This window comes from Mauremys mutica, chromosome 2 (assembly GCF_020497125.1).
Source record: "Mauremys mutica isolate MM-2020 ecotype Southern chromosome 2, ASM2049712v1, whole genome shotgun sequence".
In the NCBI taxonomy this organism is placed as follows: domain Eukaryota; kingdom Metazoa; phylum Chordata; order Testudines; family Geoemydidae; genus Mauremys; species Mauremys mutica.
Genome location: NC_059073.1, coordinates 75,149,790 through 75,174,313, shown reverse-complemented (window position 1 = coordinate 75,174,313; position 24,524 = coordinate 75,149,790). Strand labels below are relative to the sequence as shown.

At 42.5% G+C, this 24,524-nt stretch overlaps 1 protein-coding gene across 3 annotated transcripts; it reads left to right on the top strand.

The window, feature by feature from the left end:
* Positions 1–3,779: 3,779 nt before the first annotated feature.
* On the top strand, positions 3,780–22,532 carry PPDPFL (pancreatic progenitor cell differentiation and proliferation factor like). 3 transcript variants are annotated; one of them, XM_045007181.1, is made up of 5 exons: positions 3,780–4,495; positions 8,916–9,033; positions 19,919–20,011; positions 20,104–20,203; positions 20,858–22,532. In XM_045007181.1, the coding sequence occupies exons 1-5, from the start codon at positions 4,445–4,447 to the stop codon at positions 20,868–20,870; spliced, it is 375 nt and encodes a 124-aa protein (XP_044863116.1). In that variant the 5' UTR covers positions 3,780–4,444; the 3' UTR covers positions 20,871–22,532. The 3 variants fall into 3 exon arrangements, with proteins under 3 accessions (XP_044863116.1, XP_044863117.1, XP_044863118.1); XM_045007182.1 differs by lacking the exon at positions 3,780–4,495 and adding an exon at positions 18,396–18,500 and having other exon boundaries at positions 8,917–9,033; XM_045007183.1 differs by lacking the exons at positions 3,780–4,495; positions 8,916–9,033 and adding exons at positions 17,749–17,958; positions 18,396–18,500.
* The last annotated feature ends 1,992 nt before the right edge of the window (positions 22,533–24,524 follow it).

The window sequence follows — 24,524 nt, the reverse complement described above, 5'->3', positions numbered from 1 at the left end:
CCGTTCCTCTTCTCAGAATGCTAATGTACTTTTGCCTGACCATTGTATAATTTGGCCCATACTTCTGTCATGTGACAGACTACATTGACACAAATTCCTAATGTGACCCTCTACATTTTGCTTGCTCAGTTGTCAGGTGGGTGAAAAATGCATGATGTTACGCTGGAAAATATTTTTGGAAGATGGAATAATATTTCAGAACTTTCTGAAAAGTACAAACTCTGAACAAATGCTGATTACTGGAGATGGCATGAACTTTTCATACAATAAATACAGTATTTGAGGCCTGTACCACAGACAAAAGATTGGCATTGTGTGAGAGGAACTCCTTTTTGATTGCTGAATGGTTTAAAATTTATGATTATTCCTGGTATATGAAAGATCACTTTGGGAATCTGTTGGGAATGTGTCTTGGCAAGTTAGTAAAGAGGATAGACAGTCCTTGGTTTTAGACTGGATAGGTACAACATTTCATGTATGATATTACTGGACTTCCATTCAGTGGCTATAAAATGATTCATCCAATATTTTTGGAAATGTATGTACCCAGGAGGTCTCTGCTCAGATACAGCACCTGATTTTCAGTGATATATGGCTTTTACCTTGCCTGACTAATACACAAGATGGTTAGGTAATAATTGGAGATATACCAATCTCCTTGAACTGGAAGGGACCTTGAAAGGTCATTGAGTCCAGCCCCCTGCCTTCACTAGCAGGACCAATTTTTTGCCCCAGATCCCTAAGTGGCCTCCTCAAGGATTGAACTCACAACTCTGGGTTTAGCAGGCCAGTGCTCAAACCATTGAGCTATCCTTCCCCCCGTGGTTGAAGAGACTTGCCCAATACTGTCATGTAATCAATACTGTTTCTATGTCTGAAATCTCTTCCTGTGGCCATGAGGCCATATAGCCCCCTTTGAACTCTTCATATTGTTTTAAGTGGATTTATTGCTTAGGAAAGGAGAAGGATTGATAGCCTTGGGACACAAAGTTTTCTATTGCTCCCCAAACAGGTGTAGCATGGATAAAAACAGTGCATATTTCTGCACAACAATATATTTGCTTTTAGAAAATAGCTTCCTATAGCCCAAAAGTATTAAAAATGACTTCCAAGTTCATTACATAATTAAATATGATAGTAAGCAAACCAGTGCATGAACACGCTGACAGGAGATCGGCAGTATTTTCCAGTTTTTACTATCTGGTCACCTACCGTATCTATCTTACTGGTGGTATTTATAAAAAACACAGTGCTGGAAATTCTGCAACATACGACAGCTTTCAAAAAAGCTCAGATTTTATGTTTAATAACTTTGAGCAAGATTGTGAAATTTATGCACAATCAATAAGAGAACATTTTGGAGCTGCAGCACCCCAGATGGAGCACTGCAAGGCTCCCAGGTTCACACAGGTGCTGTGCTTGGTACTACATTCATGGGGGTCAGTAGCTGGAACAAAGGGTCACTTGCTCCCCTCACCTCTGCTCAATGGTGACCAAAGGAGCATCTCCCTGTTCCCTTTGGGATGCTGTGTGCCCATGGGGAATAGGGAGTAGAGACAGGGCAATCCTACACTCCCTTGATTTCAGAGCCTACTGTGCCACCTGGCCCTTACACAAGCTGTGAAAAGGAGGGAAGGATGCTCCTTCAGCCACCACCACACTTTGAATGTGCAACTGCACAAGAGCCAGTCAAATCTGTCCCTTTGATAGTTTCCCTTTTAAGTACTTATACCACATTTAGGGCCTACGCCTGCAAGCTTTACTCCCATGAGTATTCCCTCAAGTCCCATTTAAGTCAAATGTTGAATGCTCCTGAAATCAATAGAATTATTAACATGGAAAGATTTTCAGGATCTGGCCCTTATTTTGTACAACACATTCTCAAAATCCTTTGCAAGATTAAGTAATAACTAACTGTAGATGGAGACGGTGATGTATCAGGGCACAGTCCAGACTAATGAGCAGCTGTATCACCCCTGCCCTCCAACCTTACAACACCTTACAATGCTTGGTGAAGTAGCTCCCACCTGGGCCTCTCACAAACAGCCTTCCAGCATGCAGGCCACACCCTGACTGTCTGTGTGTAACTGCAGCCTGCCAGCCACACTTGGGTTATGCTCTGGCTCTCACCATCCTTAGTTATAAAGCAGAGTGACCCCAACACACCCCCAGTCTGAGATTTCCTCCCAGATCTGTATGTCTTGTATTACCCAGCCCTCTCCTGGGCAGTACAAGTTATATTAAGTCTGTTATTCCTTTAAGAAGATAATATGCATACAACTTGTCACCCCAAATGAAGTTACTCAGACACTTCAATTTAAACACACTGGATTAGATAAAACAAGTTGATTGATTACAAAGAAAGATATTTTAAGCGACTGAAAGTAATGAGACTTAAAAGTCAGAAATGGTTACAAGAAAAACAAAGATAAAATGCTTATTAATGCCTAACTTAACAAACTATGTAAGATTCAAGCAAAGTTTTTCACCACATGCCTTGACCAGTCTCATTGACCAAACCATCTGGGTCAGGACCCCTCTCCCAGAGTCCAACGAATTCTTCCTTTGTCCTTCAGGTGCTGTGAATACGATAGGCAGAGAGAGGGGGGTGCTTTGGGAGTGTTCATCCCTCCTTTTTATAGTTTCAGTACCTCTCTTGAAAAACATTTCCAGCTGGGCACTAGGAGATGGAGAGTCTATGTGGGAGGATGTTCCCTGTTGGTTTTTTTCTCACCTGTTTGAGCTTTCTTTGTTTCCCTTCCTGCTTGATGATTCTTTTTACTGCTAAGATGCAAATTAAGCAAAACACACGTTCCTTTTTTTAGGACAGACTACTTTGCCAATTTCTGTTTGGGCAGGGCTGTGGGGTTTGGGACATGTGTTAATAACATCATATAGGGATATCTTATAACTTCACATGCACTGTTGACACACATTTTACCAGGGCAATAATGACCAGCAAATTATGAGTTTACAGATAACACCTCACAAGACATACTTTGTGCAAAGACTATGACAGAAGTGGATAGGGTGTGAATATGGGGTGTATTCTGTCACAGAGACAAAAAGCTAGACATGAGAAAACATATGGTTTGGGTAACATTCACAAATGACCTGGAGAGCTGAGAATGGAGGAAGATAAAACAGGAGGCAGGAAAAGCCACAAATTTCCAGGAGGCAGGAAAAGCCACAAATTTTAAACAGTGAGGGTAATTAATCATTGGAACAAACCACAGCAGAAATGATTTTTCTAATCTCTTGATGTCTTCAGATCAAGATTAGATGACCGAAATATATACGTTAGCCCAACACAAGTTATTGAGCTCAATACAGAAGTAATCTTGATGAAATGTAATGGCCTGTGATATACAGTAGGTCAGATTAGATGATCTAATCATCCTTCTATGAATCTTTAAAACACATTTTGGAAGGTTCCTGCATTATCAATGACCAGATGATGTGCAGGGGTATTGTGATGGGGTGGACTAGGCCTAGAGGCCCCTTGCTGGAGGCAGGGAAAAGAGCAGAAGAGAAGCCCTCCAGGCTGCCTAGAGTGGATGCAGGACAGCAGCCAATCAGAGGGGCTGCTGGAGCGACCAATCAGTGGCCAGGAGCACATAAAGAGAACCAGTAGAGGCACAGCAGTCAGTTGCTGCCTGGAGCTTGAAGAGGGAGATCTGGGTAGCTGGTGGATGCAGGAGAGCATCAGCCAATCAGAGGGGCTGTGGAGCGACCAATCAATGGCCAGGAGCACATAAAGAGAACCAGTAGAGGCACAGCAGTCAGTTGCTGCCTGGAGCTTGAAGAGGGAGATCTGGGTGGCGGGAAGAGCAGAGGACTGTGTGCAGCTCACTGCACGCAGGACTGAGCCTAGGGAAGGCTGCCAAAGAATGGGTGCCTGGATGGCTGGAAGAGCAGCAGGACCATGGACAGGTCTGTGGAGGCAGGCTGAGCCCAGGGGACTGAGCCCAGACCCTAGCCAAACATTGTGATGAGTCCTGCTGGTATTCTTGAAGACTGAGCTCAGGGAGAGCTGCCAAAAGGACAGCAACTGAGGGTACTGAGATGGGCCCCTGTTGGGCTGTTAAAGAAGGCAATGTCTCTGGGGAGGAAGCCTGAATGTTACAGTCCCATAGCAGGGCCATGAGAAAGAGCTGGAGACTGTATACCCCCAAAGGCGGGACAGTGTGTATGACTTGGCTGGAGGCTGAGTTGTTGAAGGCCTGCTGAAAAAACATTGGCTGGGTGCGGCGGTGGGGAGAGCTTGTAAGAGGTGTTTGCCACCCTATTGTAAGAACTGAAAAAAAAACAGGCTCACATGCAACCAAAAAGGGAGTGCCTGCCAGAGGTGGGTGCTGTGAAAAAGACTGAATGATTGCAGGCCCGTATTGGCCAGAGAGGAGGGTGCCAACGCCGTTGCAGGAAGAAAGGAAGCCAGTGCAAGATGAGTGGAGAGAGCAATGAGGAGAGAAGAGGTAGACCACTTAATACAATGGTAAATCAAGTGATTTTGCTGACATCAATAGTTACACCAGTGCAACATGAGAATTGGGCCTAGCATATATGTGTGTGTGTGTGTGTGTGTGTGTGTGTGTGTGTGTGTGTGTGTGTGTGTGTGTGTGTGTTGACAAGGCTTTCAAGCAAAGGAATAAAGGTTCGGTTATGAAGGACTTTTAGAAAGGGAAACCTGAGAATGTACATTCATAATACTGTCTTTTTTTAGATCTCTTAACACATGCAAAATAACTACTTATGTGCGTTATGTGAACTATTCAGGGAATATGGTATCCCCTGAATGAACATGTGTTTTTCCCCCAATATCAAATGATCTTTGGGTAAACATAGTATTTTTTCCATTTACCTAGTCATTTTTAGTAGTACTGATGATAATATATGTGAACACTGCAATAAATACAAGTTAAAATATTGGAGTGTATATTGCAGAAAACCAATAAACAGCTTGTATGTATGGATAGGTGTGAAATTATTGCTTACTCTTCAACTATGCTCTAGCAAAATTGTGATTTTCAGATATGATCTGTTCAGTCAAATTAAAGTTTGGTGACTGCCTCCAGACATGCATTTATCATCAAAAAACAAATCAAACAGAGAGAACGGTCAGCAATACATAACTGTATTCAAAAGCAACAACAGCAGCACCGGTGCATGAACTTTACAGCAGTAGGCAGATAACAGAAGCAGGAAATAAGAGTACCATAATAGATCGCATTAGGACAGGATATTATAGTATCTCAACCTTGTTCACTAATATAAAATTATGAGCTACAGCTTTCATAGCCATACTTGTCAAACTTTATTAAAAAGCTAGAAAAATGTGATTGTTTCCTTTCGCATGTGGTGATTTGGTCAAGAAATTAGATGTGTATGGTAACAAACATACAATATGTCCTGCATAATTCAGAACTAACCCCCTGTCCCCCGGCATATTATAATACTGTGTACTGTATAATAATGATTTGTATCTCACTAGGTCCCCCTTGGCTCCATTCACTGTATTCAGATGAATATCTTGCAAACCTTTTCTTGCTCCTTAAAGCTGAGGGCCCACTCATTGGTGCAGGAACTAGGAGTGCTGGGGGTGCTTCCGCACCCCCTGGCTTGAAGTGGTTTCCATTATATACAGGATTCACAGATTGGTTCAATGGCTCTCAGCATCCCCAATATACAAATTGTTCCAGCACCCCTGGGTACACTAGTGAGTAGAGTTGTGCCAGTAGAACATAACCATCTGGCTCTTTGACTGTGGTACCAGCTCATACTCTATAGAGAAGACTGCAAAAGCTAAAGAATTTGCAATCCCCCTGTCACCTTAAGTAACTTATTTTCATTTAATCTATTTTTATTAGCTGGGAGATGTCTGAATATTTTTATATTCTTAATCTTAGGGTGTGAAAGTGTGGCTGGCGGCATGCTTGTGTGTATGAACTCCCAAAAAGTCCTTATGGGTAAGGCACCATAAAGAAATTCCCCAGGTTTAAACAGCCCTAAATCATCTCTTATAAGATTAATCATAGTGTGTGTTCTGTGTTCTATATTTAGAAGCCCTGAGAGATTATCATTTGACATTTCTGGTAAATAGAACATGTGAAACTTTTGTTTATTACGAATGTCCTGTTAAAGTGGCTATTATGATATCCTTAGGATGGGGGAGAGAGGGAAGAAAGGGTTAGCCACCATAGGAGTTTTAAACTAACAAGGAAGCTTTGTAAATGGCTCTGAGACATATAATTCGTTCAGACATAGATAATAACTTGATTTCAGAATTAACTTATTTAATCAGCTCCAAGATTTGATTTTTGGGAAAATTCCTTAGTTAGGCCAACTTGGCCAACTTCCTCCTTAGACTCCCTCTTAGAATTTATAAGGATTTCTTAGTTTTGGCATTATTTTGATATGACAAATGTGATTTTACTACAATCCGAAGTTGAGACTAACTTGTTTGCTATCTTGATTAGATTTTGCTATTAAATTAATAGTTGTATTGCTTTATTTCTAGTATAATTTAATATTATTAATAGCTTATTCTTGTGAGTTTTTCTTGATTTTTATATTGTTTGTTTCAATGAAACTTATAAAAAAATACTGAATCACACTTATTTCAACAAGCAGCCCCTTTGAGGACCTAGGTGGATATCAACTGGACAGACTGAAAGCCTGACTAGCTCCCTCCATGGCCCTCCCCCTTCTCCAGGTAGTGTTTGGTTCTCACAAAGGTGTAATGTTAAAATGTCCAGGCATCACACTGAAAATGTATTTCTTAACCTGGCATTAAGATAATATTTTCTTTGGGGTTTTTGTGTGTGTGTATGTGTTCAAGTACATTTGATGTTGTGCTACTGTATGTATCACAAAGAAAATATGAAGCAGTAGTAACTGAGGCGACTTTATGTAGGTTAGTTAGATCCACTCAGAAGGTAGAAAAAGCAGAGACTAGATAAAAAATGTTTATTTGAACCAAACAACATGGATATTAAAATGTTCATACAAGCTAAAAATATAACTGTAAAATGGACATGGATTTGAGTTGCCTAACCATCTCCTCTCATGTCTGCAAAAGAGTCTGTATTTATATACCCATAGGGTTATATTAACATGTTTGTAATTAAAATCCTATTTTAATCCTATTCCACTTGGTAAGACTATGATTTATGATCGCTATTCCTTATTTAGACACTTTGTCTATTGCTTAAGGCTTCTTGTTTGGAATACTTAAGAGACGAAGATAATGAAACAATCCCAAGTGAGAATTGGAAACTATACATGTGCTATCTTGGAAAGGAAGCAAAAGATTCAGTTTGCTGGAGGTATTTAATCATCTTGTTGAGCATATAATATGTGCATCCTCCCCAAAAAGCATTTTAATTAAATGCTAAAATGTAGAATGAATGCTAATATGACAAGTATTGAAGTGTCTGTTTCCTTGTGACAAGATCATACCATTGTGAGCACCATGCTATATAGCTGCACATAATATATGCATATTGAAAAAGAGAAATGTTATCAATACCTTTGACAGTTTGATGTATGTACTCATATGTGAATGATCTTTAATCTCTTTTTAAGCTAAAAATTATATTAGTAGAGTTGTGCAAACAATTTTGCAACACAGACAATCTTTTCCAGGAGTTTTTGGTAACACAACTTACTGCTGAAAAGTATTTCCCCTCTCACTCTTGTTGAGATCTGGTGAGTTGAATTGCACATCACTGAGCTGTAGTGAAATTCAAGAATTACTTTGCTTTTGGTGTTGCCTGGTTTGAATCTACAACTTGCCAAGATGATAAGTAGTGTTTACTCTTGCAGACAGACAACACAAGGAAAGGAGCTAAACTGAAAGAATGATGGACCAATCGGGAAAAAATGCAAGGAGCATCACAAATTTGTTTCCTGATTTAAAAAAAACAAACCAATTTCACCTAATGGGTGAGATTGTTTAGTACATAAGCAGTGATGGTGTAAAAGGTCCAAATAGCAGCCAAACTGCCAGCTGAGAATTCCACTGTTCATGGGAGCTCTCGTTTGGTAAAGAGATAGCATGGCAACATTCCCCACCTAACCCTGGCATGGGGTCAGAGAAGGGCATATCCAGTCCATCATGTGCTCAGTCTATACCGAGCTAGTGTATGGCCTCTTGGGGACTCTTGCTAGCTGGCATAGGTTAAAATAGCCCCACTCTCTTTACATGCCCCACACATTTCTGTTTAACTCCTCATGGGTCCCCCAAACCCATATTTCCCTGAGCCCAAAGCCATACTTCCTGCTGTCTGGTCTGGTTCTCTGGCTCATTAGTAGTGTGTGCAAAGCCCAATCAGTGAGACAGGCAGGCTGCCAGCATTGTTCAATGGAAGTAGCTAACAAACTGGAGAGTTTTTGATAGCTAATCTTTGCATAGCTCAGAACCATTATTCTGAATAATAGAAATAGCTTCTTGCACATAGGCCGCTTTGAAATGTTACTATTAAACATGAAGAGTTATCACAATGAGTGTGTGAAACTTGGGATTTGCAGCAACTGGTGTTTAGCTATAGGAACCCAAAGAAATGTGAGGGGAAAAAATAGGGCGACATTTCAAAAAGGGAGCACTTTTAAATATTTCCTCTGCAAAAGCTGGCAACGTTTTCACTAAAAAAATTACAAAGAAATTAAATCTTCCTGTGAATTGTTATTGTGCCAAATCCAGAGATTAAACTCCATCTTTAACATGTGAAACAGAGTGATTTCAACTCTGCTTTAAGTGCAAATCACAGTGCAGTCTCAAGGGTGGAGTCACTATTGACATGTCTATGACTTTATTCAGTCTTGCCATCTAATTCTCATATATATGAGAGCCACTTGTGCCAACCCACATTTAATGAGATGACTAGATGATGTTATAATATCCTTGTGTTTCTCAGATCCTCTTGAACATCAGAGGCAGGGTACTGCCTGCTCTCAAAGTCTTGAGACAATGGAATGCTCTACTCTTCATCATATGCCAGAGAAAACCTGTGGCATCCTTTCAAGCACAGATGGGTGGGTATTACCAAAAATATTCTGGTTGAATATTTAAATGAACTTGCATAGGCCATTCTCATGCCATCTGTACTGGATAGGAGATGTATTTATTTTGGCTATGTTGCCTTTGTTTTTCAAATTTGTTTTATTTTATAGTTGTGATAGGTGCTATGAAAGTTTGGGGCACCATATAATTCAATCTTGTAACTTTAATTATGTGCATGCATACATACATAAAACTACATTAAAAGCAACTATTAAGGTTGCAAAGTCAAGTACTCAAAAGTTAGATATGGCAGAATTAAGGTAGCCTGTACAACCTTTATCTAGTCCCTTGAGCATATGCATTATGATACAGTCTTTAATTACATTATCTCATATTTTTTTTCCACCCTTGCCTTATTCGGCACACAGAATGGACATGCTTTGGTGGTGGAGCATGGTGTGCAGTGTAGGAGACTCTTGTCTGCAGGACCCCTGCTTCATTTGTTGCAGAAGTTGGAATTCAATGAAGTGGGAGATTGCAGGAATAGGGAGGATGGTCTCATGGTTAGTGAATTGAATGCAGCCCTGGAGAACTGGATTCTAGTCCTGTCTCTGCCGCAGAGTTCCTTTGTGATGTTAGGCAAGTCACTTAAACCATGGGTGGCTGTTAAGTTTGTCGTTTTCTGGGTGCTTGACTGGCCTGATCTGCAGAAATGCTGAAACCTCACAGCTGAAAACTGAAGGTAGAATGGTCTATGTTCAAAGAGCTATAAAATAAGTACTCTGAAAAATCAGGTCCTGGGCACATCAGATTTGGCACCCCAGATCAGTGGATACTTTTGACCTTAAACTTTCTGTGCTTCAGTTCCCTATCTGCAAAATAGGGATAATAATACCCTTCATTTTACAGAAGTATTGTGAAAAAAATTATTAATATTGCTGAAGCACTCAGATGCTATAGTGATGAGCACCACAAAAAGGCCCATGAGGAAATTAATAATTCTGTCTTCAAGCAGGATTTGAACAGTGTGCGGTAAATAAGGCCTGGGGCTGCACACTGAACAACGAGGAGAAAACAAAATAGAGAAAGCTTCTCAGCAAGTGAGCACCATCCATCCTGTCACTGAATGAAGTCAGAGTCCTGTGGGAGAAAAAGCAATAGGTGATTATGTAATGGCAGACTGTATCATAATGCATAAGCACCATGGAACTGAATTAAGCTTACACAGGCAACCTTAATTTTGGCATTTCCAAACTTCAGAGTGGATGACAGGATGACAAAAGCAATATTCCTGATACAAAGACCATGCCCCTGCCATAGTTCAAGTACCTGATCCAAAGCAGAATGGTACTAGAGCTTTTCAAAGAAAGGGTCACCAGGATTTTTTTTACAGGGACAAGACAATATTTTTCACTAGCCTCATTCTTGGAAGTGGCTGAACCAACTGGCTAAAATTTAATAGGCAAAAAAAATCATCTTAAGGCAGACACAAAGAACGGAAAATTTCATCCCAAATAGTTAAGGTTTGGTAAAATTATAAGCAACTGAAAACAGGTTCCTATGTTGGGAAGTGTTTGGCACCTTTAATCAGAAGTGGTGCTACCAGCTCCTCCTATAAGACTGTGGTGAACATGATAAATGCCTTTCTAAACCCTGGACCCAGTTACAGTGGGGTTAACAATTAAAGGGCCTTTGTGGCATTTATGGCATGCAGTAAATGAGAGTAGACAGTAGCATCTAATGTCTGCCAATACAAAAGCACCAAGAGGGAAATTCTCCACTGAGTCAGTAAATATGATCTAACAGGTGTTAGATAAGCTGAGCCAATAATGCAGATAAAATCAGTTCAGAGTTCTGTTTCGCTACCTTGAAACAAAATTCTGCAAACAACATCATGTGGAACTTAAACTACTGTGTTTTAAAGGTATATTATTAATCTTTCAAAACTAACATAATGAAGTGCTACTTTGTAGATCTATTTACTAACATTCCAAGGCAAAAACAAGAAGTAAATCAGGGATCTCAAACTTAATTTACCTTAGGGCCAGTGCCAGTTCTCAGATCCTCCCAGTGGGCCAGTGTCACCCATGCTGCCCAGAACCCGCCCCCAAAACTCCACTCCCCAAAAAACTCTGCCTCCACCTGCCTAAGGCTCTGGGATGGAGTTTGGGAGGGGGAGAAGGTCTGGGGTAGAGGTCTGGGGTGCAGGCTCCGGGAGGGAGTTTGGGGGCTGGGGGATGTGGGGACAGGGCACAGGCTCTGGAAGGGAGTTTGGAGGTGGGAGGGGGTCTGGGGTGCAGGCTCTGGGATGGAGTTTGGGGGCTGGGGGTGTGTGGGGAGGGGGTGCAGGCTCTGGGAGGGAGTTTGGGGGCTGGGGGTGTGTGGGGAGGGAGTGGGGGTACAGGCTCTGGGAGGGGATCGGGCACTTATCTGGGGCTCCAAGGCGGGCTGGGCCGGGGGGCCTCCACGTGCTTCTGCCCCCGGACACTGCCTCTGCAGTGTCCCATTGGCCACAGGGACGCTCGGGGCAGGGGCAGCACGTGGAGGCACAGCCCTGCCCCTCCCCTGGGCAGTAGGGAGGGGCCGGCATCCACTGGAGCAAGCAGGCAGGCTCCGCTCAGCTCCGCTGCACTGCTGGGGCACCTGAGGCGGGAGCACCCGGGGGGCGGCAGATGGGGCCAAGGGAGAGATCTGGTCTCAAAACCTCCACGAGCCACACCGGGGAGGCTTGTGGGCTGCAGATGGCCCAGAGGCCGGGAGTTTGAGACTCCTGAAGGCAGGGCCGGTGCAAGGATGTTTCGTGCCCTAGGCGAAACTTCCACCTTGTGCCCCCCCCCGCGCCCCTGCCCTGAGGCTCCCCCCCCTCCGCCCTGATGCGCCCCCCTTGCGGTAGCTCCCCACCTCCCACCCTGAGACACCTCCCCCATCCCAGCTCACCTCTGCTCCACGCACGAGCACCCCATTGCTACTTCACTTCTCCCGCTTCCCAGGCTTGCGGCGCCAATCAGCTTAGGCGCCGCAAGCCTGGGAGGCAGGAGAAGTGAAGTAGCCACGGCGTGCTTGGGGAGGAGGCGGGGAAGGGGGGGCTGGGGAGGGGAGTTCCCCTGCGTGCCGCCCTCCCCCCTTACTTGCTGCAGGCGGTCCTCCCCGCACTCACCTGCCCCAGCTCCCTCCGCCTAAATGCCGGCGGCGACTGGGGCGGCCAAAGATCCGGCTGCCGTGGCCACTGCCGAAGAAAATGGCGCCCCCCAAATCCCAGTGCCCTAGGCGACCGCCTAGGTCGCCTAAATGGTTGCACCGGCCCTGCCAGAAGTAAATGATCTAAGTACAATTAGTACCAAACCAATTGCCAGTTACTTATCCTGGTCAGCCGTACTATTTTAACTAAGGCAAGCCTCCATGTTCAACTCAGGATAGTTAGTCAAAGCTGCCATTTAAGTCTCTGACAGAAGATCGCAACGGCCCTATACTATATAGTGTCATTAGAGGATGATCACAGGGCAGGAACTCTGCTGTTGTACACTTTCATAAGCAATATGTTTCCCATAAGTATCATTTCACTTTTACTAAATGCACTAGAAGAAGACATCACCAATCCTGTTCCAGTTCTTTTGGTAGAAGATAGGATATACCACTCAAGGTGGTTAAGCAGCATAGAGCGATGTGGCAACTGCAACATGAGCTGTGTTTTCATCTCTGCCAATCCTCCTATGAGATATGGCTAAAAGTGTTCTTCCTTAAGATAAAAAAGCCATTTTTTAAATTGTGAAACAAAATTATATCATTTTTTTTTGGAAATCAAAATGCTTTGTTTATATTTTGAGCCTTTTACATTTTTTAATATAACAAATTTTGAAATGAAGTTTTTTAGAAAAACATTGACATTTGTTGAAATTGATACAATTTTGAAAAAAAAAAAAAGGTTTATTCCCCACTTTGAACTTTAGCGTTCACAAAATGGGGACCTGCATGGACTCCTTTAAACTAAAATCCTAGTTTAGATCTGGTTCTCGCTGCCACCAGTCAAGTTTTAAGTGTCTGACACACTCCCTGTTCCCCCAAAAACTTCCCCTGGGGAACACAGATCCAAACACCTTGAATCTCAACACAAAGGGAAATAATCCATTTCCCTCCTCCCCTCTCCTAGTGCTTAGGAGAGATACCTTGATTCAAATGCCTTGAATCAAACAAAGAGGGATTTACTTTTCCCCCTTCCCTTCCCCTGAAAATCCAAACAAGGGAAGAAATCAATCAAGTTCTAAAAAAGAAAAGATTTTATTAAAGAAAGAAAGAAAGTACACTATCTCTGTAATACCAGGATGGAAAATATCACAGGGTCTGACTTATAAACCTGGAGAGACTTCCCCCTCCCTCCTCCTCAGAATAATCAAAGTAACAGCAAACAGGAATAAAGAATTTATCCAGCAAACACACAATTGCAAATACAGAAAGCTCACTATATTGAATAGAAGAGACTATTTCAGGAAACTTGGAGAACTTGAAGGATATGACTGGCCTCTCTTAAATCCAAAAAGAGACTAACTCCAAACAAAGAAACACAGACAAAGGCTTCCCTCCACAGAGATTTGAAATTATCCTGTCCCTTGATTGGTCCTCTGGTCAGGTGTTCATCAGGTTACTGAGCTTGTTAACCCTTTACAGGTAAAAGAGACTTTAACCCTTAACTATCTGTTTATGACACACCCCCCAAATCGCAGACAGTGGGGGAACCACACTGGCGGTGATTTCCTCCTAGAACTTTAAAATAAACAGATTAATAAAACACATGCCCTATTACATATATTACTAAGTATGTAAACAACAAGATATTTGACATTGAAGAACACTTTTTATCCATTTGACCGGACATACTTGGCAACGTTTTTGCCCATCCCCTCCCAGTGGAAGGACTTCCCCAACCTGTTTTTGGTTCTGTTCACCCCAGAATGACCACTGGGATGATCATGGGCCAAGCTTAAGAGCTTTTCCCAGTACTTAGTTGGAACTACCAACTGTTTTTGAGGATGCCAGCCTTCCTGGTGTCCACCAGAAAGAATCTCCTTATATAAAAGTCCTTGTTCTTCAACAAACCGGTTTCGGTTAGACGAGTTGAGAGGCGGTGGGTTGCTCCGTGCCGCCGCCCAAGCTTTTTTAAGGCTGTCATCGGCTTCCTGCTCGGTCTGGAACTGTTCCCTTGAGGCTGGAGATACCAGTTCCTTCGTAGACTGTGGACTTGGACTTGGTCCCTCTGGAAGTGATGTAGGTGATGAGGTTGTTTTCGTTGACTGTGAACCGCTCTCCGCTGGTGCACTAGGTGATATTTCAGGCTCTGGCTGAGCCTCTTGGGTAGGGTTGTCTGCTGCTTCTGCCAGTTCAGGCCCGCTGGCGCTCTCTGGCGATGGGTTTGCAAGCGCTGGGGTCAGTGCTGGCAATGGTTTTGCCGCTGGTTGCTCTTCCAGTTCCGGTTCTGGGACTGGATGTACTATGGCTGTTGTAGTTATTGGCATGGGACCCTCTGTTTGGGTCTTTGGTAACACAGACGGGGGTCCTGGTGGACGGCTCAGGAACAGGGATGGGAGTGGAAGCTTGTTTGGCCTGACTGCGGGTGACCACTCCCCTCCTCTTGGCCAGTTTCACATGGTTGGCCAAGTCTTCCCCCAGTAGCATGGGGATGGAAGAATTGTCATAGACAGCAAAAGTCCACTTTCCTGACCAGTCCTTGTACTGGTCTTCAGGGATGCTGTACCCATGGCAGGTCATTTTAAAATTTTTCAAGAAGGCCTCAGTGTCCTCACCTGCCATGTAGGTGGGAAATTTCTTGGGATGGGGAACAGTGCCTGGAGAAGGATTGTTAGGGTTGGCTGGAACATGTGGGTTAGCTCTTGCTAATTCCAGGGCCTGCTGGTGGGCCTCCCTCTGGAGCTCCAACGCCCTCCTGTGGTCAGCCTCTTTGGCTTTGTGGTCAGTCTCTTGCTTCTCCAGCGCCCTCTTGTGGGCAGCTTCCTCCTTGAGCATTTCTACCCTCAGTAGTTCCATTTGTAACCTAGCAAGTTTCAGTTTGTCAACTGTTTTACTGCCACTCATGTTTGTGCCTTCTGGTGCTGGCCACACCCCTCTGCAGTCAGGGAATTGGGTTGCTTGCTTCCCAAGTCCTACCCTGTCTACTTGAGACTGAATAGCAAGAAACAAAAGCTTTTGATTTGCAAATGGTGTTTTACTGACTGTTTGCTGGCTCACAAGAAACTAGAAAATCTGGTTTGGTAACTTGTCTCTAGCAATCTGCTAATGCCCTCTCAGTGGGGGTCCTTCCTAACAAGCCTTGTTAGAAAAACCTTACACCTCCTTTCTCCCAAGCTGCTTTTTCAAGCAACCAGAAAGAAAAAGAAAAAAAAATCTCTCTCTAACAATGCCAAAAAAAACCCTCTCTCTCTAACAAAGCCTGTTAGAAAACTTTATTACCTCCAACTTAGCCCAGCCGGAAAGTCCTTCTAACAATACCTTGTTAGAAACTGAATACCTCTTACCCCCCCCCCCCTCTTCTCAGGCTGTCTCCCTGCTCTAGAGGGAAAGAATAGCTCTCAATGGCTCCTGGTTCTTAATACCATCCCACCACTGCCTACCATGTCATAGGTCTCCTCCCCCACTTGGAGCTTTTGGGTTCCAAGATGGGGACCTGCATGGACGCCTTTAAACTAAAATCCTAGTTTAGATCTGGTTCTCGCTGCCACCAGTCAAGTTTTAAGTGTCGGACACACTCCCTGTTCCCTCAAAAACTTCCCCCGGGGAACACAGATCCAAACACCTTGAATCTCAACACAAAGGGAAATAATCCATTTCCCTCCTCCCCTCTCCTAGTACTTAGGAGAGATACCTGGATTCAAACTCCTTGAATCAAACAAAGAGGGATTTACTTTTCCCCCTTCCCTTCCCCTGAAAATCCAAACAAGGGAAGAAATCAATCAAGTTCTAAAAAAAAAAAAAAAATTTATTAAAGAAAAAAAGAAAGTACACTATCTCTGTAATACCAGAATGAAAAATATCACAGGGTCTGACTTATAAACCTGGAGAGACTTCCCCCTCCCTCCTCCTCAAAATAATCAAAGTAACAGCAAACAGAAATAAAAAATTTATCCAGCAAACACACAATTGCAAATACAGAAAGCAACTCAAAAGACTAATCTGTCTTTTTAACTAATACTCACTATATTAAATAAAAGAGACTATTTCAAAAAACTTGAAGAATATGACTGGCCTCTCTTAAATCCAAAAAGAGACTAACTCCAAACAAAGAAACACAAACAAAGGCTTCCCTCCACAGAGATTTGAAATTATCCTGTCCCTTGATTGGTCCTCTGGTCAGGTGTTCATCAGGTTACTGAGCTTGTTAACCCTTTACAGGTAAAAGAGACTTTAACCTTAACTATCTGTTTATGACAGAAGTTTTTTAGAAAAACATTGACATTTGTTGAAATTGATACAATTTTGCAAAAAAAAAAAAAAAGTTTGTCAAAGAGCATTTTCCAACTGAAAACCATTTTTGATTAACAGTTTGACTAGGTCTATTGCTGTTGGCAATTCTGCATCGCTCTGAAGGCAAACAAACCTTTCATGACTAGGTTGTTTCAGATTTAAAGTGTTCAGATGCTATGGTGATGATTGAGTATGGTATAAATACATAGACAGACATGCCAACCCCATATGTTTAAAAGAAAAACAAAACACCATGAGTCACAGCCCCATTTTTTTTTAAATTGGGTTGTTTTTATTTGCCATGTAGTTTCTGAACCTTTAGGGTGCAGTCATGGCACATTTTCAAGCTTTTTTCTGCAATCAGAAGAGTTGGAAACTAACTTCTTCAATGAAAGCTGAGAGTCTTATCTAATCACAGGATTTCAGAAGCTGGGGTTTTGAGAAATGCAACGCATACCACAAGACCCACGATAAAATTGTGAGAGCTGCTGGCAACTCCCTTCTGCAAATCCTCTCCCCATTGACTACTTAAAACAAAGGGCTTTGAATAACACTTTTGGGCTACTAATCTTTTCCCCCACCATGCAACCCCAATAAACAGCATGAATATTAGGGGACAAGGTGGGGTCGAGCTAGAAGCCTCTCTATAGGCCGTGAGCTCATCCGCAGTGGAGTGATTGTACGGCAATGACCCCCTCTTCCAAATAGGAGGGGGGGAGTAAGGAACAGGGGCGGCTCTAGGAATTGTGCCGCCCCAAGCAGGGCGGCACGCCGCGGGGGGCGCTCTGGCGGTCGCTGGTCCCGCGGCTCCGGTGGACCTCCCGCAGGCACGCCTGCGGATGCTCCACCCAAGCCGCGGAACCAGCGGACCCTCCGCAGGCCACGCTGCCCCAAGCACGCGCTTGGCGTGCTGGGGTCTGGAGCCGGCCCTGGTAAAGAATGAAAGGGTGGTTCTCCTGTCTCCACCCTCCCTACGTGCCGGGAACCACCTGCTGTAAGAGATGTGTGCGCCCCCACAAACCCTGCCCAACCCCATTCCTTACAGCACGGCCACAGCTGCAAGGACGGGGAGGGGCTGTCCCTCAGCAGCCCTCTCTCCTTATAGCGCCGAGCAGTGCAGGTCCCCCGAGCCCTTCGCGGGACATTCCCAGCCAGGGCAGCACGCGCTGCGCCGCCGCTCGTCAGCTGGGCAGCACGTGCGCACGCCCACTCCCCTGCCCAGCGCCGGGCTTTCGCTCCGCCCGCCTGGCCCGGGCCGGGGTTGTGTGAGGTCACCGGGTCGTGGGGGAGGCGGCCCGCGGCTAGGGTTTCAGTCGCGCGCCAGGGCTCCTCTATATACAGCCGCCCCCGCCTCGCGCTTCCCCTTCACTCAGCGCGCGGAAGCAGCCGGGCGCTTGCTGCTGGGGAGGGCTCGCGTGTGCGTGCAGAGCCCCGTCCCGTTTGCTGGCTGGGCGGGGGCGGCCTTTCGGGGAGCGTGGGCCATCCAGGTAAGGGGAGCAGGATTTCTTCCTCTGCAGGGGCAGCGGGGAGTGTGGCTAGGGGCTTACGGTTGCTTTGCACAGGCCGCCAGGATAGCTGCTGGGGCGTTAAGTTGGGTTACCCAGTGGGTGCTCTTGGTGCTCATTAGAAGTCTGTTGTATTGCAAATTGGGGAAGACCTGCAAGTGCTTTCTGACCTTATATGTTTAAGGTTTCTTTGGGACATATTTTGTCCTTCCCTTACGCTGGTGTAAATACAGTAAATCGGAAGTTATTTAATTAAAATCTGCTGGGTTCCATCAACGTCAGAATTTAGCCCAAAGATCAGAAGGGCCCTAATAAAGATGTTGCACAAGGTTGTGCTGTACCTTACTGTAAAGTGTCTTTCACACCAGAGCTCATTATTGCCAACAGATTTCTTTTTTTCCCCTGTTGCTCTCCTACAGATTGTTCTGTGCCAGTCTGCTTGACTTTTGCCCCAGTCAGCGCCTTTGCTATGGCATCTGTGCCGTCAGCTGGCTGCCTCCTGGCCAAGAATCAGTACTACAGAAGTAAGGTGTTTTTTAAAACGAATAAAAATCTTTAAACAAAACCTGGTGCATGTTTCCTGTTTCGTGGCAATTTCTTCTTGTTTATGAAGGACAGAGTTACATGGCTGAACATACTCCATCTCTTTGGATTGGAAACATCTCAAAACTGATGCTGATTATGAAAAAAGTTTCAATACCTGGTTGTAGCGTGTTTAAGTCACTTTGAGGGATTTGGAGGTTTGAAGACAGTTCTATTTATTTTGTTCTTTATTGTCTACGGAGGGGGGATAATCTTAATTTTTAGCGGGCTTGCGTATTTCTGTGACTTATTCTCCTACTTCTCCTTCCTCATATGACGGAGTGAGTAACTTGCATTGGACATTAATAAACATCAAAAGGAAGGATGTGTAACCCACTGGTGAGTTTGTTGCAGGTCCCCCTCTTTGCTGACCCATAGTGGACTATAGAACTTTACTTTTTTAGCTAAAGCTGTAGCACCTCTTGCTTTGAAATCTGGAGGCCCTTGGTGGGTCATTACATAAAATCTTATGGCTAACGCAGAGGACTAGGAATCAAGTGATTTGGCTTTTGTCTGTGGTCCAGACTTCCTGTGTGGGCAGGTCACTTAATGTCTCTGTGCCTTTGTTTCCTCATCTGTAAAATGGGGAAATGCTACTTGCCTGCTTCTCACAGGTAGTTGTGAGCCTAAATGTTCTGATGCTTTGAGATCCTTGGATGACACGCTATAATGTAAAGCATTATTGGTATTAATGTTGTTAGGAAAGCATAGGGAGAAAAAATGTTCTAGTCTAATGTGTCCTATTTCTTATGTGCAGTGTTGTTGTAGCTCTGGTCCTGGGATATTAGAGAGAGCACGTGCGTGAGGTAATATCTTTTATTGGACCAACTTCTGTTGGTGAGAGGGAAGCTTTGGAGCTTACACAGAGCTCTTCTTCCGGTCTTTGGAAGCTTGTCTCCCTCATCAACAGAAGTTGGTCCAATAAAAGATATTACCTCACCCACCTTTTCTCTCCTATTAGTTATATCAAAGGTCAGTATTCTAGAACTGAATCTCTTGTATTAATAGCAATATATATGCCTGATCCTAAAATACATCTTGTGGACTTAACTTTCATTTAGCTTCAGTGAAAGTTACACCAGGAGATTACATCTCAGCATGTTTCTTCTGGTGAGGAATAAGTGGTAGCCATAGGTGAACTCATTAAATAGTTATCCTGCCTTCATGCAATGTCCCTAGCAAAAAAGGGATATAAAAATACTGGAAAATTAGGTTTACTGGAAAAAAAGACATTGTCTCTAGCTATACAGTGTCTTCTATGAGGTATCAGGGGTCTGTAAAGTCTTGGAAAAAAATTCTTTAGTGTGAAATTAATGTATATTCTGTAATTTAAGATCATTGCTTTGTTTTCTACACTCAGCTCGATTGAATTCTGAATCCAGTGTTTCATCAGGCAGTTCATCCTTCTGTTCTGATCCCGTGAACTTCTCAGACCAGGATAAAGCCCATCATGGTATTGCCCATGTCTTTCAAACATACGTTTTTTCTCATTTTTGGCACTTTAAATAAATGCCAATCACTGCTATTTTATGTTCCCTTTTGTAGGGTTACCTGAATTATTTGATAAATGCTGGTGGATAAAAAACTTTTTCCACTCTGAACCATCTTCTCCAAATGTGAATGGAAAAACAATATCGACCAGCAGGTAAGTCTTGCTTCTTGAATGATGGAGATCATTTACTTGTTTTATTTTTCTTCTTTACTTTACTGATTGGAATACCCCCCTCTTTCCCCTGCACTCCACACCAACTTTAGGGATACAATATCTTGATGTTGATTTAAGTGAAATGTAGTGGAAATGCAAGGTCATAGCTGAATGTCTGTGGAAATTTCCACTTGTTTCTTGTTAGTGAAGTTAGTCAAGTCCTACAAAAGTTTACAGTAAGCAGAGAATAGTGACCATAACTATTCTGATTGCTTGAAGTGATAAAGCAATATTTTGTTTGTTGGCATGTTTGTAAAATAATGCTTGGCTACCTGGCAAGGCTTAGAAAATTTACTGATATAGTGTCTTAACTAGAGGCCATAGAGAACAGTACAATACATACAAATGTGAACATCTATTCAGTTCAGTAAAATAATACAAATTTTTAAAATACAAAAGATTAAAAACTTACGGTCAGCTTTCCCCTGGATCAGTTACACTTTTAAATCACAACCTCTAAAACAGTGTAAACTTGAGTACCTAGATATACATTTCCTCTTCACCCTAACTTAGTTGACTTAAATACATATTTCATAATTTTGTTTACACTGGATATTATAATCCTGTTAATAACTTGTTTTTATCTGTTTACAGTGTTGCAAGTTGACTTTACCTGCAGTGATGTTACTCATATAGACTCATTTATCTAAAGCTCAGGATCTTTCAGATGGCTTCATTCAGCTGTGTGAAGAAAATATACTGCTTGAAACTTCACTTCCATGAGAAAGTAGAATTTCACAAAGATTTGTCAGTAGCTTAAATGGTTTTGCTTAAGGCAGGCATAGTTTCTACCTATGCTGTCCGCTACTGAGTTGTTAATGTTTGATAATTTCCATTTAAAAATATTAAGAATACATTTAAGTGGATTTAATATCCTAATGACTAGCTCATATCACTGGAAGAAATGACAGTAAAAAGTAAGATCAGCATAAAGTGGCCAGTGATTATCTAGGTTTTATTCTGTAAGTTGAAAAGGTTCTGTGGACTGTTAGTGTCAAAAATTTTCAAGGGTGCTGTGACTTAAAACAGAACAGTTTGTGTTTGAAATGTCTATTCAGTAAGTAGTATTTTCCCATAAGCTTAAGTTTTACTATATCAACTGTGCTGACATAAATGGATATAAATTAGTTTCAGATTAAGATTCTTGTTTTATATAATGGACCTGGCACATCTTTCCCAAGTGCCAGGTATAGCAGGTACATACTGTTAAGAAGGAAGTTTACAAAAAAGTTAATAGTTTTAATTGTGGAAAATCCTATTCAACAACAATCATTAGCTCTGTCCCCTTGTTATGGCTGAATATGGATTCTGACCTTAAATACAAGTGTGTACTTCTCATTCACATGCATGCACCTAAGTATTTGATGGCAGAACATGAGGACGTGTCAAAATCCACAAAAGTTAGACTATTTACCCTTTTGATTTGCAGCCATACTTCACTTTTTTTTATGCTACTTTTACCTGTTCTACTGTTGGTTAAAGAGCCTCTTGTTTTGTATTAAGTGCTGTCTATAAATTTACCTTATTGGATATGAACTCTTTGACAGTTCCAACTCCTTAAATAATCACAGTTCTGTTATTAACAATTATCTCTGTCCATTAAATATATTTTTACACTAATCATGGTTTCCTTTCTTAAAGGATTCCAAGCTGCTTAATCTAATTATTCACATAATCACCACTCAGTGATGAATTGCAGCCCTCTCTGGTGTGAAGTATGGTAGTTTAACAGTGCACAGTTATACAGCAGCAGTTATGTTTTGTGAGGCAGATGAGTGAAATTGCTTAGGAGAGGGTATTGCAAATACTTGGTTTGAGCATTTCATATCCATAAGTTTCAGGACTATTTCTCTATGCAACTTTATGATGTATCAGGTCTGTTCAAGTCACTTACTGAATTTATCTGGTACTTTTTTAAGCACTTCAGGTATTAAGTAACAAAATGTGTCCTTTTAAAGTAAACATGTAAACTTTATCATGACATACAGATAAGTGCCATGGACATCTATAGCACTGAGAAAATAATGAAGAAGTAGTTTATAATCTATCTTGAGATGGTATACACAGAGTAGGTGAGAACAAGGATGAAGACAACTGTTAGAAGAAATAGTGTGCTGGAACTCATTACATGAATATAAAAAAAGCAATTTATCTATCTATTTTTGTTTAAAATGATCACATTTTTTGATCTTAGAATTATTTTAAATGTATGTTAAGCTATTCTATTTTTATACTAACATTTTATATTAATAAAGTTTAATTATTCTGAGGTCTGAAATGTTTCTTCTCTAATACAAAATAGTGGTCACCGTTGCATGTGAATTTATGGCAAAATCTACAAAATGCCCATGAACAGAAATTAAAGAAGTCATCTTTCAAAGCAGCAAAGAGTCTTGTGGCACCTTATAGACTAACAGACGTTTTGGAGCATGAGCTTTCGTGGGTGAATACCCACTTCGTCGGATGCATGTGCCACAAGACTCTATAAGGTGCCACAAGACTCTTTGCTGCTTTTACAGATCCAGACTAACATGGCTACCCCTCTGATACTCATCTTTCAAAGTAATTTTTGAAACAATCGTAACAGGAATGTGAGAGGAAAGGAGGAGTTTAAATTAGGATAGAGAAACCAGGAGGAAAAAATGCTTTAATGCCTTAGTGAAAACATAGTAAAAGAATATGGACTTGTAACTACAAATTTTGAAGATGATGATCTTCTCCTCATTTGTCTGTGAGTCTCATCTGTGACTGCTAGTAGTAAATATCCCCAATGGCCAGAGATGAGACACTAGATGGGGAGGGCTCTAAGTTGTTACAGTGAATTCTTTCCCAGGTATCTGGCTGGTGGATCTTGCAGAGATGCTCAGGGCTAACTGGTCATCATATGTGGGGGCAAGAAAGAATTTTTCCCCAGTTCAGATGAGCAGAGTCCCTACAGGAGGAGAGGGGGTTCACCTTCCTCTGCACCATGGGTCACTTGCTCAACGTAAGAACAGCCATACTGGGTCAGCCCAATGATTCCTCTAGCCCAGTATCCTGTCTTCCAACAGTGGCCAATGCCAAGTGCTTTAGAGAGAATGCATAGAACAGGGCAATTATTAAGTGATCTATCCCCTATTGTCCAGTCCCCGCTTCTGGCAGTCAGAGGCTAGGGACTCCCAGGCATGGGGTTGCATCCCTGACCATCTTGGTTAGTAGCTACTGATGGACCTGTCCTCCATGAATATTTTTTTTTAACCCAGCTATAGTTTTGGCCTTCACAACATCCCTGGCAACAAGTTCCACGAGTTGACTGTGTTGGGTGAAGAAGCCCTTCCTTTTGTTTCTTTTAAACTAAAGCCTATTGATTTCATTGGGTGACCCCTGGTGCTTGAGCTAGGTGAAGGAGTAAATAACACTTCCTTATTCAATTACTCCACATCATTCATGATTTTGTTAGACTTCTATCCTGTTCTCCCATCCCTTCCCCGAATCATCTCTTCTTCCGAGCTGAAAATTCTCAATTGTCTTAATCTCTTCTCATATGGAAGCTGTTCCATACCCTTAATCATTTTTGTTGGCCTTCTCTGTACCTTTTCCAGTTCTAATTTGTTTGAGATGGGGAGACCAGAACTGCACACAGTATTTCAGGTGTTGGTGTACCATGGATTTATAGAGTGGTATTATATTTTCTGTCATATTATCTATCCCTTAATGATTCCTAGCACTACTAGCTTTTCTTTTTACTGCTGCTGCACATGGAGTAGATGCTTTAAGAGAACTGTCCACAATGACTCCAAGATCTTTCTTGAGTGGTAACAGATAATTTGGATCCCATCATTTTGTATGTATAGTGAGGATATTTTCCAAGGTGCATTAATTTGTATTTATCAACATTGAATTTCATCTGCCATTTCAGTCAGCCAGTGTTGTGAGATCCCTTTGTAAGTTTGCAGTAGGGTGACCAGACAGCAAGTGTGAAAAATCAGGATGGGGGTGGGGGGTAATAGGAGCCTATATAAGAAAAAGACCCCAAAATCAGGACTCTCTATAAAATCGAGACATCTGGTCACCCTACTTTGCAGTCTGCTTTGGACTTAATTACCTTCAGTAATTTTGTATTGTCTGCAAACGTTTCCACCTCACTGTTTATTCCTTTTTCCAAATTTATAAATATATTGAAAAGCACTGGTCCAAGTACAAATACCTGGGGGACACTGCTCTTTACTCTCTTTTCTGAAAGCTGGCCATTTATTCTTACCCGTTGTTTCCTATCTTTTAA